General features: G+C 37.8%; 1 protein-coding gene across 1 annotated transcript in view; it reads left to right on the plus strand.

The window, feature by feature from the left end:
• LOC115220615 (polypeptide N-acetylgalactosaminyltransferase 13-like) overlaps positions 1 to 17,544 on the plus strand; it is a 35,302-nt gene that overhangs the window by 682 nt on the left and 17,076 nt on the right. The window contains exons 2-8 of the mRNA XM_029790762.2: positions 1,070 to 1,239; positions 4,428 to 4,605; positions 5,279 to 5,482; positions 10,333 to 10,450; positions 11,159 to 11,344; positions 12,648 to 12,782; positions 17,402 to 17,506. Coding sequence (XP_029646622.2) covers positions 1,070 to 1,239; positions 4,428 to 4,605; positions 5,279 to 5,482; positions 10,333 to 10,450; positions 11,159 to 11,344; positions 12,648 to 12,782; positions 17,402 to 17,506 — 1,096 coding nt within the window. The remainder of the gene's footprint in view (positions 1 to 1,069; positions 1,240 to 4,427; positions 4,606 to 5,278; positions 5,483 to 10,332; positions 10,451 to 11,158; positions 11,345 to 12,647; positions 12,783 to 17,401; positions 17,507 to 17,544) is intronic.

Genomic DNA, 17,544 nt, shown 5'->3' on the forward strand with positions numbered 1-17,544 from the left:
TTGCATGAAAAATAATGGTCAAGTTAGTTTCATTACACGTAATGAGTGTGGAAAAATTTAATTAATCAATATTATTTTTGTAGTTAGTAGGAAAAGAAAACATTATTTCATTAACTAATATTATTTTAATTTGACAGAAGATAACTCAATAAAATAATTGTCAATGGCTACTCGTGTAATTTATCGTATATCAATGTAATGATTTTCTTATCAGTGATTTGAGAAATATGGAGAAGGCAATAAATTGCTGAGGAGGTTTAATAAGATTGAAACATGCCTCCCATGTTTGCCAAGTTGAATTAGAACAATATTGTTCATTGCACTAAAGTAAAATTTCGATCCTTTTTTTAATCCATGGCATTTGTTTATGATACTAAGGATGATTTTCATCTTTTCTTCATACTGCAACAGTGGATTTTCAGCTCAACACTACAAGCTAAAACATAATTCTCAATAGTAACTATTCACAGTTAAGTATCTTCTGTGTGAAAAGTCTGGCTGCATACACGTTAGCATATGTCAGGTGCATACAATTGACAACACAGTTAATTAAGATTTATTCAGTGAGTTCTATTCAACACATGTTTACACGTGGAATTAGCAGAATCATTATTAACTTTAGATGAAGGCATTTTCAAAGTTTTGGCCGATAAAGTTGAACTGAAAAACCCTACAACGAGGCATGAATTGCACGAAGAGCTATCTTGGGAAGAGCTATCTGAGCGGAAAATTCGTGGATGTATTCAACATCAAACTCGTGTCCGGCGTTAAATAGTTGACTGTCGTGGTGGTAACAGATTCGTCTAATAAATTTTGTGTTTATTTTTATTTCATAATATATATTTTTTTCGGATGCAGCCAGACTTTTCACACATTAAACGCGATAGTGTTAAATGCCTTTGTTTTGACCAAAACTCAGCAACAGTGATTGAATATAGTATAAAGAGATGACTCTTCAGTCGACATTCCAGCCTTTCTTCTAGCAGTTATTTGGTGACTGTTATACTAGTATATTAAGTACTTGTCCCTGTTTCAATTCATATAACTTTTTGTTACTCTTTGCTATCAGATGCAAAAATCAAACATTTGATGAAAGTTACATGCCACAAGCTGCCGCCATTGTCACAGTGTACAACGAGTGGCCTAGTATTCTCCTAAGAACCATTTACAGCATTATAAATAGAACACCGCGTAATTTACTGAAGGAAATCATTATAGTTGACGACAATAGTGATTTGGGTAAGTACACTACATCGTTTTTACTTTCTTTCTCTTATATTTTTCTTGTTTTTCTTATGAATTTTTCATAGAGTCTTCTTGATAAATTTTCTCTGGATTTCAGTCTTTCCACTTCTCCAAGCTATTGATGTATGACTGGAAGTTGAAGAAATCAGGCATAAGTGTTAGTGAAACAGCTCAACTAGTATCGAACTCATATAAGTACTGACTCGCAGTAGATTTATTACGACTTTATGGTTTCTATTCAGGAAAGTGGTGTGAGTGCGCGTGTGCGCGTCTGTATGTGTATGTGGAGAGAAAGAGAAAGGAAAAGAGATGAGAGAGAGAGAGAGAGAGATATGAGAGAGATGAAAGAGAGAGAAAGAGAGGGAGGAGACAGGGGTAAATTTGTGCCAAGCTATTTTCTATTTTTAATTATTTGATTAGATCAAATTATTGCTGTCTCTGGAATTTTGAACTATTTTCCATTTCAGAAAAATTCCATCGTGGAACACGATTTTTGTCCTCGGTAACAACAGTCGTTTTCTATTTGCATACCCCTAGAAAGTGTAAAAAGCACATAGCTATGATGCTCTCAACACATAGCGATGATGCTCCCCTACTACTCATGCACATAATCAGAGATGCACATATTGTCAGTCACTCAGGGACATACTCAAGTGGTTAAGGTCAAACAACTGACAAGCGAATCTGTGGTATTCTTTCTTTTTTTTCTCTTACTTGTTTCAGTCATTTGACTGCGGCCATGCTGGAGCACCGCCTTTAATTGAGCAAATCGACCCCAGGACTTATTCTTTGTAAGCCTAGTAATTATTCTATCTGTTTCTTTTTGCCGAACCGCTTAGTTACGGGGACGTAAACACACCAGCATCTGTTGTCAAGCAATGTTGGGGGGGACAAACACACACACACACACACACACGCACATACATATACGACGGGCTTCTTTCAGTTTCCGTCTACCAAATCCACTCACAAGGCTTTGGTCGGCCTGAGGCTATAGCAGAAGACACTAGCCCAAGGTGCCACGCAGTGGGACTGAACACAGAACCATGTGGTTGGTAAGCAAACCACTAACCACACAGCCACTCCTAAGTTTATATATATATAATTAAATTATTTTCTCTCCTTGTTTCTTTCTGTGGAAGAGCGTAGGCTGGAAACGTTAAAGACTTTTTCACTTCCCGAGCGTTATACTAATACATCTGTTTGTTGTCTACACCACCTGTCTTCGTCTGTTGTTTTCGTTTGCGAATTCTCCCTATATATATATATATGTATGTATTGTATGTGTATGTATGTACGTATGTTTGTATTTATATATGTAAGTATGTACCTATCTATATACATTATGTATTTATATTTGTCCCATGCAGTGCTGTTGTACAAAAGGGTGAATTGCTTGAAGCGATCACAAGTAAGCAATTAGATTGGTATCATTTTAATTTTCATGACTAATTATATATTTAATTAGGTGGCTTTTACTAGGCCTGATTGTCACCAATAAATAAATTTTACTGTTAGTCCACAACACATCCTTGTATCTACTCTTGCTTGTTGGCTTATAGGTCAACACGAAACACAAGGTTGTCAAGGTAACGCCTTGTTCTCACATTGTTGTATGGAAAGCAGAAAAAAATATGGCGTCCTCACATTCAGGTGTGCATATTTTAACAGTAATTAGCATTATGAATATGGAGCACATCAAATCTTTGCTTGGAATATATCTCAACATTTTACTTGTTACCCCCGCCCCCTTCATTCATTTTATCAACCATTGCAATATAATAATGGCGTACATTTTCCTTTCCTGTAAAAATTAACAAAAACATTCCCCTCACTCATATATTTTAAGGGATTCAACATTTCTCTTACGTCTTTTAAGAAAACGAAGTAACTAGTCTTCCTCTCCATTTTTCTCCTTCATCCAAGATTTGAGTATATACGGCCAATATCGACACATATATTCAAATGCTTCTGTATGTGTTGGTTGGACACAAATTTCCACTAAACCTTCTCGCCAACTTGCAACTAACGCCTCACATCATACTTGAGCTCGCCTGATGCACTAATAACTTCAGTATAACATGTGAAGAGTACACAACTCATAACGAAACGGATAATCTATTTCCTGCCCCATTTTGACTACAGTTTGCTAAACAATAAAAACAATAAAAACACAAAATCATTTGCTCTTGAATATGGTATTACTGAATATTTCTAAGAAGCACAAATTTTACTAAAAGGTGTATAAAATATAGAAAGCTTTTCGTATATTAAAAAAAAATTCTGTACCAACTTGATATCAATTTGAAAGTAGTATAAACGGTTCTCTTAAAGAGGCAGCTAAGTCCTCACCAGGTTCTTTATTTCTGTAAAACAAAAAGAGGTTTTTAAACTTAACCCTTATTCAACCTAACTATACTTTCCCCGGATCTTTTCGGTTTGAACGGCAGTTTTTTTCTAGCAGTGTCATATGAAATTGTCACCCATAATTATGACCCTAGTATCGATCTATTGCGTTTCAATCTGTTTTAGGGTTAGGGTTATTTAGGGTTAGGTGTGGGGGGAAGGGTATCTTTTTTTCTTCACAAATGTAAATAAACCCAATCCGTTTCTTAAACGATGGACATACTCATACGGCACAGAATGTTGCTTACCTCAATGGACGTCATTGATTGGTTGAAATTGCAGAAATTGAAGAAAAAAACAACAACAAATATCTTAGAAACTATAGAATTTTCTCAATAAAGCCAAGAGAAAAAGATGTTTTATAAATACATTCTACCAGTATACGAAGTTTAAAATTTTTTAGTTACCTAGAAATTATGTTAAAAACTGCCGTTCAAACCGAAAAGTCCCTTCCCCTACTATATATATATATATATATATATGGTTGATTCTAGTTTCAGCTCACGAGCTGTGGCCATGCTGGGGCACCGCCATATATATATATATATATATATAAAGACGGTAGATTTTCAGAATCAAAATATCTTGCTGCATTTGGTGCATCCATTGGTGCTTTGAATTCAAATCCCAGGTCGCTCGACTTTGCTTTTCAATACTGGTTAAATATTGAGGGCTGTTAGAATAGACACATTCCAATAACAAGTAAATAGAAAAGGGTGAATTTTTTTGCGTTGAATCTGCTTTCTTTGAAATATTTGTGCATTTATAATTTGCAGAATTTTACAAGGAATACTTGGATATTTACATCAAAGACCATTTTGATACAGATCTTGTGAAGTTAATTCGATTAAAAGAGCGCGGTGGCTTGATAAAAGCTCGCATGGAAGCGATCAAATATGTTACGGCTGAAGTAGTATGTATTTTAGACAGTCACATGGAAGTAAATATAAACTGGTGAGTATCGCTTGATTAAATTGAAATGGTTTTAGTATGTGTGTTAAGTGCTTTGATGTTGGACACAGAACAGCTCTGATGACTACATGTGAACCATCGAATCCTTAGCTGATTGTCCGTTTAACAACTTCTCTCAAGAAAAATACAGTCTTCAAAAATTCAAAAAAAAAAAAAGCGAAGAATTCTATTATTTGCAACATAAACAAATGAAGCTTATGTTATTCTTGCGTAATGTTATTATATTGATTGAGTCAATTTAAGTTATTATAAAAGGCTCCATATTACAGACCGAAAAGGATGGCGTGTTTGTTTCGTTTCTTTGTAACTGTGCGTATTCGTGTTTAACATAAATTTAACTGACACTGCACTTATAATTGGACCGTTTGGGGCCTTCAAGTCACTGTTTGACTCTTTAACAGATAACTCATCGTACACTCTTCTCTCCTGCCTACTCCTATACCAATGTCTTCCTTCTCGGCTCTCTTCCATACATCCCTTATTCAATGCGATTACCTCTTCATCCACATCTCCCTATCATTTAATAATTCATACTGTTTTACAACCATCACACCCCCGTCGAAGGACCTTAATCCGAAACATAAGACTTTCAACTCCTCGTGGAAACTAAATTCTTGAGACCTGAACTACAAACTATTTTGGATATATTTTGCAGGTTGCAACCTTTACTTGTCGAGATAATGAAAAACCGTTCGACATTAGCTATGGGTCAACTAGATTATATCAACAGAAACACGTTTAAATATGAATTTAATCGGGACTACAAAACTCGTTATGGCTTCAACTGGGATTTCAAATTCTTTGAGCAGTATTTTCGACCAGATCAAATGTTAAATAAGAAGGTAACAGACACTTTACCGTAAGTAAATTTTACTTCAAAATATCAAGCATTGACCTAAAATATCGAGCTAGGATTTGGTAGATTGCTTTTTAATGTATAGCTTATAATAGTATGGGTTGCTGTTGTACAGTGTTGTTTAAGGTGGCGAACTGGCAGAATGGTTTGCACACCTGATAAAATGTTTAGCGGTATTCTCGTCCATCTTCACGTTCTTAGTTCAAATTCCGCCGAGAAGTATTTGCTTTTCATTCTTTCGGGATCGACGAAACCAGTACCATTTGAGTATTGGGGTCGATGTGATCGACAGCTCCCCACTCCCACCCCCAAATTTCAGGTCTTATGCCTATAAGAGAAAGGATTATACAGAGTTGTTGTCAAAGTCCAGATCAGCCAGTCATGGGGTAGCAAACTTATAACCAAAGACCTTTCAACCAGGGTCATTTTAATTTAAGACATAACATAATGTTGTTCAAGATGCAGTATATAACTTTCTTTTAAGATCTGACTAGATATGATTTGAAAGAGATATAGCTGATATATATAGATGAATGAGTAGGGTAATGTAGATCAAGATGCACCGCGTAAGCTGTCTTCTTAAAATGGTTGGATATGATTTGAAAGAGATTTGCTTGCTATTTCTTGCAAGATGAATGAGTACATGGGAACTCTATCGTTGATTCTATGTTATTGCTGCGTAGTGCTGATCAGCAGCTCTACATGAGCAGATCTTTGACACAGAAACCGCTGATGTGAGCTGAGAGTTCAACATTCTGTTCATGCTGACTCTGTGAAGTATAATAACAATGCTGTAGATTTACCGTTCATTAGCACCGAATTGATTAGACCTATAATTAAAGCTGTTTCAGATGTCAGCTCTTCTTTATTTTCAGGAATAGTGTATCTAGAGCTACATTTTTCAAAAATTTTGCCCGTTTAATGTGAGTTACAATGTGATATGAGAAATACTTTTGCTGCTATTTCTAGCAATTTGAGTGATTATGAAGAGCATTCCTTATTGGTTCATATTAGTTCATATTGGTGGTGACGGTGATGGTGGCGAGCAGACTAGAAATGCTGGCGGCGGTATTGGTGGTGTGATGATGGTTGTGGGGATGGAGAAAGTGACATAACGCTGGTTTCAGTGGTGGTGAATGGAAGGTGTTTGGGTAAACTATACAAGTATTCGCCGTGTTTGTCACGAACACAACTTTCGTTGTCCATAAATAAACAATGTCGGAAATGTTGTGTTGATATATCGACCACCACAGCGTCTTGAAAACTCAGCCTTGATACGTAAAAGTAAATGTTGGTCTGCCTCTGTGTTATGTATGTATGTATGTATGTATGTATGTATGTATGTATGTATGTATGTATGTGTGTGTGTGTGTGTGTGTGTGTATGTGTGTGTGTGTGTATGTATGTATGTGTGTGTGTGTGTGTGTATGTATGTATGTATGTATGTATGCATGTATGCATGTATGTATGTATGTATGTATGCATGTATGTATGTATGTATGTATGTATGTATGTATGTGTGTGTGTATGTATGTATGTATGTATGTATGTATGTATGTATGTATGTATGTATGTATGTGTGTGTGTGTGTATGTATGTATGTATGTATGTATGTATGTATGTATGTATGTATGTATGTATGTATGTGTGTGTGTATGTATGTATGTATGTATGTATGTATGTATGTATGTATGTATGTATGTATGTGTGTATGTATGTATGTATGTATGTATGTATGTATGTATGTATGTATATGTGTATGTATGTATGTATGTATGAATGTATGTATGTATGTGTGTGTGTATGTATGTATGTATGTGTGTATGTATGTATGTATGTATGTATGTATGTATGTATGTATGTATGTATGTATGTATGTATGTATGTATGTGTGTGTGTATGTATGTATGTATGTGTGTATGTATGTATGTATGTATGTATGCATGTATGTATGTATGTATGTATGTATGTGTGTATGTATGTATGTATGTATGTATGTGTGTATGTATGTATGTATGTATGTATGTATGTATGTATGCATGTATGTATGTATGTTGTATGTATGTATGTATGTATGTATGTATGTGTGCGTGCATGCATGTATGTATGTATGTATGTATGTATGTATGTATGCATGTATGTATGTATGTATGCATGCATGTATGCATGCATGCGTGTGTGTGTATGTATGTATGTATGTATGTATGTATGTATGTATGTATGTATGTAAGCTTGCCTCCTGCCTGCTTGTCTATCTGTCTGTCTGTCTGTCTGTCTGTCTGTCTGTATGCATGTATATACGAGGAGGTACCAAAAAACCCTGGAATTTTGCAATATTATTTTATTCACATAGTTTTACATGTTTAAACTTTTATTGCCTTCAAAGAATTCTCCATTTGAAGCAAAGCATCGGTGAAGACGCGTTTTCCGCTGTTCGAAGCAGTGAGGGAACTCTTGCAAAGGGATGCCTTTTAGCTCCTTCGTCGATTTTTTTTTCATCACCCTCTTCCACATCTGCAAATTCCGTAGCACAAACTTTCGTCACCCGCGATGACCTTCGAAAAAAGGTCCGGATCAATTTCCGCCGTTCTTCCAGTTCCCAATATGCATTCAGTCTTGACTGCTTTTGATCTTCCGTGAGCAAGCGAGACACAAATTTTGCAGCAACTCTTTTCATTCGCAATTCCTTGCTCAAAATTCGTTGGCAGGAGTTCCAGGACACACCAATCATATTAACAAGTTCGTCAGCTGTTCGGCGACGGTCTTCTAAGATCAGTTCATGAATTTTCGTGATGCTTTCATTTGTCCGGGAGGTGGACGGTCACCCTGAACGAGGTTGGTCTTCAAGCGACAACTGACCATTTCTAAAGCGTGAAAACCACTCGTATACTTGTGTTTTGCTCATGGCAGCTTCCTTGTAAGCTGTTTGAAGCATGACAGCCGCCGTTGGCCGCCGTTTTCACCAGGAAAAAAACCCTCAGAATTCCATGGAAGCACGCTGTTCCTTCGTTTCAACCGTCGCAAAAATCGACGAACAGGGGAGAAGCTGTGCAAGACAAAGAGATATCACATGGTAGTACGACTTAACACGACGACGCCTGTCGGCAGACTGATACCCGAGAGTCGCATCAAGTGGCTTCTAGTGATGGAAGCCTGAACTACAACAGAGAACGTTTCCCACAGAGAACGTTTCCCGTTACTTTTGGGTACCTCCTTGTTTGTAGGTATACATTATCAGTATTTACGTGTTTGCCTGTCTATCTATCTACCTGCCCGCATGCCTGTCTGTCCGTCTACCTGTCTACCTGTCTACCTGTCTGTCTGTCTGTCTGTCTGTCTGTATGTATGTATGTATGTATGTATGTGTGTCCTTGACTACAGGCCTTAGATAACTGCAGGTTTGCATAAGAGAACATTTTTTACAAGTTCTCACGGTCTTTTTGACCTCTGATATTTCTAACTAAAAAATATTGCTTATCACCTCCTTCCCATTCATATACTGCAATAGACACCGAGAAAATTATACTGATATGATTCGTTCAGAGTAATCATATAAATTAGTATAGCGTTGGGGTGGAGAGTATGTTTGTCAAGAATTCTTTTTTAAAAAGCAAGATGAGAATGTTTTAAAGTTTTATATCGGTGCACCTATTGTGCGCTTGACTTGACAACATTCACCCGGGTTGGGTTGAGCTGGCTTCATTCATCCTCAATGCTACATCTCTCACAAACGCCGACTAGGCCTGGAAATTTGAGGCTAACGACCGCGTGATCTCCAACCACTCCTTAGTGAGGCGAGTGTTAAATCAGCGAACTGGGATGCTAATGCGACACGGATGAACGCAATTTGGGGGCTTTTGGAACGTCAGATCCCTGATGCATGAAGAAACACAGGCACTAACGATGCACACTCTCTTATTGTGCGCTTGCATGAAGCTCACTTCGAATCATCTTCTGATGAGGTTTATCCTAAAATATATGGATCTCAAGTAATAGTATTTCTTTTAGGTATTAGTAAACCTTGGAATGGTTAGATAGTTCTGCTAATATATAATAAAGAACTTTATCCTGAGAACCGAATGTCTTCTATAACACTGTGTAGCAAATTATTTTTTTTCATCTTTGGTCAGTAACTGTTATTTCCTATTTAATATAGTGTGGAGGCACATGGCCTAGTGGTTAGAGCAGCGGACTCGCGGTCGAGGGATCGGGGGTTCGAATCTCAGACCGGACGATGCGTATGTTTATGAGCGAAACACCTAAGCACCACGCGGCTCCGGCAGAAGGTAATGGCGAAACTTCTGCTGACTCTTTCGCCACAACTTTCTCTCACTCTTTCCTACTGCATCTTGCAGCTCACCTGCGATGGACCGGCATCCCGTCCAGGTGGGGAACCTATACACCAAGGAAACGGGAAACCGGCCCTTATGAGCCAGGCATGGCTCGAGAAGGAACAAACAACAAAACATTTCCTATTTAATATAGTGTGGAGGCACATGGCCTAGTGGTTAGAGCAGCGGACTCGCGGTCGAGGGATCGGGGGTTCGAATCTCAGACCGGACGATGCGTATGTTTATGAGCGAAACACCTAAGCACCACGCGGCTCCGGCAGAAGGTAATGGCGAAACTTCTGCTGACTCTTTCGCCACAACTTTCTCTCACTCTTTCCTACTGCATCTTGCAGCTCACCTGCGATGGACCGGCATCCCGTCCAGGTGGGGAACCTATACACCAAGGAAACGGGAAACCGGCCCTTATGAGCCAGGCATGGCTCGAGAAGGAACAAACAACAAAACATTTCCTATTTAATATAGAACGTAATACAGTATACCCAATAGTTGTTTTAATTGCAGTGGTCCTGTAATAGTCGGAGCAGGATTCGCAATGGATGTGAAGTTCTTCAGAAAGATTGGACTCTATGACCCAAAGATGGCAATTTGGGGAGGAGAAAATTTGGAACTTTCATGGCGAGTATGTATTCTTTAACAATTTACTTTCTTTTATTTGATACTCACTCTTCACTATTTTATATTTAATAAGTTATCCATGAAGCCTTGAGTAATAATGTCTCCAGAAAACTCTTCATCTCGTTACTTAGACTTTATTTTTTTCCAGTCCTTCTCCTTAAAATTATTTCTGCCTTGAATAGTTTCTTACCCCTGTCTATACCGAACTCCAAGCGTGTTACAGTTCTAACTTCGCATAAATAAAATTTCATCAAGCAATTTTCCTACAAGAAGAATTTGTTAATTCTAAACCCTTTCTTTTCTCTTCCAAATAGAAAACGTTATGCTACAGCTGAAAGCACGGACTTTTTGGCTCTCGACATTACCTGGAGCTGTTTCATTGGAAAGAGAATCTTTTCTGTAAATTCAATTCTTCCTTCAGGATTGAATTTATTAACGCGTATTATTTCAGTACATAAAAATAACGATGAAATTTAAAAATTACCGAATCAACTCAGAAAATTAGGGATTTTGTATAGCAGAAAAGAGGAAATGGTCAAAGCTATGACTTTGTTCCGCTTAATCAGCGGTTCAGTAACGTCTTTATCTGCTGGGCTTTCTTCTCTTTGACTTTTCTTGTTGAGGTTGGGTGGAACACAAGATTGTTTTTTGTCCCCTTTTCTGAATGTTTAAATGGATTCCACTAACTTTTCTTATTAAATTCTATATTCAGGTGTGGTGTTGTGGCGGTCAGGTCCTTCATGTATTTTGCTCGCACTTTGGTCATATTGCACGTTATCAACCTTACAGTTTCCCTCGTGACAGGTTACACACAGAGGTTTATAACTACAAACGGGCCGCAGACGTGTGGTTAGGGCCTTATAAGAAATACGTTTACAATTACTTTCCTTTAATGAGGGTATTTATTTTTTCATTTTTTGTCTTTTATCTTTTTACTTGTTTCAGTCACTAGACTGGAGTCGAATGAATCGACTCCAGAACTTATTTTATGGCCTGGTACTTATTCAATCGGTTTCTTTTGCTGAAATGCTAAGTTACGGAAATGCAAACACACCAACACCGAATTTCAGCTACTCTGTTGTGAGATCAATAAATCGACCCAAGCTGTCAGGAAATCCAGTACAACTGCTTTCTACTGCAGGAATGACATGTATTATGCAAGAATTTGACGAAAACTGTACATTTCGGGAATAAATTTGGAAATTAAAAACATTTACCGTCTAGATTCCTGGACCAATTGGTTTCTAATCTTCTTTTAGCGAGTCATAGAGAACTCACAAGGTTTGATTTTCCTCAGCTGGCCCAACCTAGTGTTAAACATATCTACACGAGACAAAAAAGGCTACCTGTCTCGTGTACATACGAACTAACTATTCAAATTTACTGCGCAGACGCAGTCCATTCGTTGACTACAATAAAAAAACCGCCAACTTTTAACCGAAAATTATCCAAAAATTTACAATATTCAATCATATTAAAGGGAAGTTAATTTTGAGATATATATATCATGAAGTATCAGGCATATATTGCTTCTAGTAGGGGAAGCACTCCGTCGGTTACGACGACGAGGGTTCCGGTTGATCCGAATCAACGGAACAGCCTGCTCGTGAAATTAACGTGTAAGTGGCTGAGCACTCCACAGACACGTGTACCCTTAACGTAGATCTCGGGGATATTTAGCATGACACAGAGAGTGACAAGGCCGGCCCTTTGAAATACAGGTACAACAGAAACAGGAAGTAAGAGTGAGAGAAAGTTGTGGTGAAAGAGTACAGCAGGGATCACCACCATCCCCTGCCGGAGCCTCGTGGAGCTTTAGGTGTTTTCGCTCAATAAACACTCACAACGCCCGGTCTGGGAATCGAAACCGCGATCTTATGACCGCGAGTCCGCTGCCCTAACCACTGGGCCATTGCGCCTCCCAATTGCTTCTAGTATTATTACTGGAAGACCTGGAAATAGCAAATAAATGGTATATGTCCTATGTCTTCATTGGATAATTTTATTTACAGCTAGATAACTCGAGTTATTAGAAAGCTTATGTGTCTTTGCATGAAAGCAACACATTGCCGGCAACAAGGCAGTTATCCTTTGTCCTATCATCTCAGCCATTCTCACTTTCATAAATAAAAGTATAATAGAGAAAATTAACGATTGTTATTTCTAATTATGGTTACTTTCCTCCTCCACATCACTTCCAGGATATGGATGTCGGTGATTTAAGTGATCGTCTGAGAATAAAGAACGAATTGAAATGCAAAAATTTCGATTGGTATCTGGATAATATATGGCCTGAGTTGTTCCGCTTTGACGTTAATGTTACAGCAAGTGGTGAGGTAAGCGTCTCTTTAATTTCATACCTACCTTGGAATAATTTTATATCTAGTTGTGATGGGTGAAACTGTGATGTGAGACAGTAATGATGCTCTGAATTGACAATGTAATATAAATAATTCAATAGGTGGAATATGTAGGGAACAAGAGAAATTTGACGTTCTGTGTGCTCTCCTTCTTTAGAGAAATAAAATAAGTCGAATGCGAAAGAGAAATGGAGAATTGATGTGAATTAGATGTGAAGTACAATGTGGAAGGAAGTGAAATTTTGGATAATAGTGGCCTAAATACTGGGTGAAGAATGGGAAAAGAAAGAAGGCTAGACAAGAAGGTGATGAGACTAAAGACAAACAGACACAAACTCCATAACAAGATCAACGACTGTGTGCAGGGAGAGAATGAGCTGATAGAAAAAGGTTTCAAGAGTGAAATAAAATTAAAATGTTTGGCAAACTGTATTGAATTGGAATTTAAGGAGTGATACCGCGAAAAGAGGCACAAAAGTGATGTAGTCTCCGATGAAAGTAGGATCCTGTCAAAAGGTTGAAAAAAAAAAGTTTTTTTGTCAAAACTTTCTACAATTTCTGAACTAGTCCTCACAGTCTAGCTCCACACAACTCATAAAACCCATTGATTTTATTTTATTTTTCTCCTACAAAAGTTTTACGATCCATTGTTCTGGTTACTTCAAAGCCAGCATATTACCCTCTCCTTCTTCTCCAATTGACTGGCGTAAACTACTACTACTACCACGACCACCTCACTACCACCACTACTACTACTACTACTACTACTACTACTATTACTACTACTACCACCACCACCACTACCACCACCACCACCACTTCTACTACTACTACTACTACTACTACCACGCTCACCATCACTACCATTACTACTACTACTACCACAACCACCACTACCACCACCACCACCACCACTTCTACTACTACTACTACTACTACTACTACTACTACTACTATTACTACTACTACTACTACTACTACTACTACTACTACTACATGACGCAGCATAGACGGTCCACATGACATTTGGAAGTGACCTACATAAACTTTTGTTGCTAAAATTTAATTACAACAGGATTTTTTTAAACATTGAATGGCTATGGAAGCCCAAAAGGGCAAAAACAGGAATTAAAGTTTCATATAAAATATTTCTAGCCTTGCTCTTGCTTAACTGAGAGATAACATTCGTAGATCTAAATGAAACTAATCAAACCCAGGTTTGTTAAAATCGTGGCCATGGCGTTGTCTGATCTGTCTTCTCTCTCTCCCACTCTCTCCCCTCTCTCTCACTCCTCTCTCTCTCTCTCATTTGTTATCTAAAAGCTGTTTAAGATCACGACCAGATATTCCTTGTAGAATAATTAATTACTTCAGAATATACTTAGAGGTATTTGAGATAAGTTAAGGCGGCGAGCTGGCAGAAACGTTAGCACGCCGGGCGAAATGTTTAGCAGTATTTCGTCTGCCGCTACGTTCTGAGTTCAAATTCCGCCGAGGTCGACTTTGCCTTTCATCCTTTCGGGGTCGATAAATTAAGTACCAGTTACGCACTGGGTCGATATAATCGACTTAATCCGTTTGTCTGTCCTTGTTTGTCCTCTCTGTGTTTAGCCCCTTGTGGGTAGTAAAGAAATAAGTTTCTGTTTGTTTCAAAGTAGATTTTTACTGTTCTCAAAACATATTTTCATCTAATTCAGAATATACTTTACAATTTCTTCAGACTATCAGAATATTTTCATACCTGACGTCAACTTTGTCTTTCATTAAATTCAGGGTGCTGGTCAAGCTGACCGGATGCCTGCAGAGTTTCTTCTAGGTCTCTGCGTTTGGTGTTCAAATTCAACCGCGCCCTCTTTGGGTGCCTTTAACACTCTGTTGCAAACATCTGTACCAGGTCTCCGGTTTGTGAATATATTTTTCCGTTCCTCCTACAAGTCTCGGAAGCTTTGTGAAGCATCATAGACACCACCTGCCTTCTGACTAAAAGATTAAACAAGTATTTATCTCAAAATAGGTTCATGCCTATCTCACAACACACACACACACACACACACACACACACACACACATACACACACACACACACACACACAGACACACACACAGACACCACACACACACACACACACATATATGAGAGTATTGTAGTTCGCTTGAAGCATGTGTATTCTTTGTAAAGAATAAAAAGTTTTGAATGGTACAACAATGCACTATAATACAGGCAATACAGACAATACCTGTTGTAATTTAGTCATCCATTGTCTATGCTATTTCGGAATAATATTCCTTCTTCAGATAATATCTGAAGAAGGAATATTATTCCGAAATAGCATATCAGACTATGAATAACTAAATTACAACAGGTACACAGCCCATTGTCTGTATTATAGTGCATTGTTGTACCATTGAAAACTTTTATTCTTGATATATATATATATATATAAATCCTTAAATCCTTAAAAATGTTTTAGCCCGAAGGCTGCGGCCATGCTGGGGCACCACCGCTGAATGAGCTACACTAACATGTGAAACCACCTCTGATACGTGGCACTTGGTCAACAAGGGAGTTCGATGCCGCTGCCCGCATCTGTGTCTCCTGTCGTGAGGTAGGTTCATCTGGGACAAGAAGAGATCCAGTTTAGTTTTAAAGAAACCCACATCCACACCATGCAAGTCTCTCAGGCTTTTAGGGAGGATGTTAAAGAGCTGTGGTCCTCTGAGACCCAAACTGTTGCAGTATCTGGTCCTGTATTTTGATGGTGATGTTGAATACATATATAATGATAGTGAATATATATATATTTCGTTTTGGGATTTGGTTTACAAGATTCTTTATATGAATTCGTGTGTTGGATTCTGTTGAATTCTGTTGTGTCTGGGGAGGGTCATTTTCTTTTTGTGCCTTATAATGCACTCACTGGTAAAATTTCCACTTTTTTCTTATTTTTATTTTCCTAAAATTTTCGTTGCGACGTCTTGTAATCTTTTCAAGAGTCAAGACTACTGAAAAGGTTGCAAGACGCAACGAAAATTTTAGGAAAATAAAAATAAGAAAAAAGTGGAAATTTGACCGGTGAGTGTGTTATATTACAAGGCACAAAATGAAAATGACTCTCCCCAGACACAACAGAATATATATATATATTATTATTATTACTAGTATTGTTATACATACATACAAGCATACGTAATGATAATAATAATAAGTGGATGTAAACACATGAACAAAATAAGAATGAACAAAAACAACAACAAAAACAAATTACACGAACGTATATAAACAGAAGATACAAATATTACAGGCATCGCCCCCCCACACTAAATGAACATAGACGCACATAGAGATATAAGCATGCGCAAATGAAGACATACAATAGAAATACAAAATGGCTGACAGTTAGTAAGGAGAGACACAAATAAGAAAGAAGAAAGCAAAGGACCACTGATGCGGTCACAGGAGTGTGACGAAAGAACTCTGGCCGAAATAAGATTAAGATTAATGTAAAAAATAAATAACACTGAAACAAAATAACACCAAATATATAGTGCGTGTGTTTTATTGGCTAAACTGGCAAAATGACCATTCCGAAATATAACAATATATATATATATCAGAGAAATCATTCTAATCTGTCTTAGAATATTTATCGGTGAATAAGTTCAAATCTTGTTAAGAATAAACCTGATATTATGTAAACTAATTTATAGCAGTGAAAAGGCGGTGAGTTGGCAGAGTGGTTAGCACCCCGGGTGAAATGCTTAACGGTACTGCGTCTGTCTTTACGTTCTGGGTTCAAATTCCGCCGAGGTCGTCTTTACCTGCCATCCTTTCGGGGTCGATAAATTAAGTACCAGTTGTGTACTGGAGTCGGTCTAATCAACTGGCCCCCTCCCCCAAAATTGGCTTTTCTTTTCATCCTTTCGCGGTCAATAAAATAAGTACCAGTTGAGCGTAGAGATCGATAAAATCGACTTGCCTCCTTCTCCAAAGTTTCAGGCCTTGTGCCAATAATAGAGAGTATTGTTTAAAGAGTAGACGGTGGCGAACTCTAGGGATCATTAGCGCGTCGGACACGGTGCTTAACAATTTTTCTTTTACTTCTTACGTTCTGAGTTCAAATTCCACTGAGGTCGATTTTGCCTGTCATCTTTTTGGGGTCGATGTAATCGATTTACTACCTCTCCAAAAAGTTGCTGGTCGTGAACCAAAATTTGAAACCATTTAAAAGGTAGTTAATGCGACGAGCTGGCAGAACCCCTAAAGCGTGGGGGGGAAATACTTTGCGATATTTGTTCCGATTCATTACATTCTGAGTTCAAAAACCACTGGGGTCAATAAAATGAAATACGGAGGTCGACGGTGATGACTAAATACCCAACCCCAAGAAAATTGCTGGCATTGTTCCCAAATCAGAAACCATTACTTGAAGGGCAGCAGATTGGCAAATTAGCCAAAGCGCTTTACAACTTTCAGTGAGCTTTATATACAGGGTTCAAATCCCGGTGAAGTGGTTGACTTTACTTTTTATCCCTTCTGGGTTGAACGTTGATAAACTATTAAATTTAAAAAATAATTTTTGTACTTTTTAATTTAGCTGAGAAATAAGGCAACACAGAGGTGTCTCGATAATTACAAACAGCTTTACCCTTCAAGGCAGAAACTTTTGGTGATACCGTGTAGCAATATTATATTACGTCAGGTAAATATAATTATATATATGTGTGTGTGTGTGTGTGT

This window comes from Octopus sinensis, linkage group LG16 (assembly GCF_006345805.1).
Source record: "Octopus sinensis linkage group LG16, ASM634580v1, whole genome shotgun sequence".
Lineage (NCBI taxonomy): Eukaryota > Metazoa > Mollusca > Cephalopoda > Octopoda > Octopodidae > Octopus > Octopus sinensis.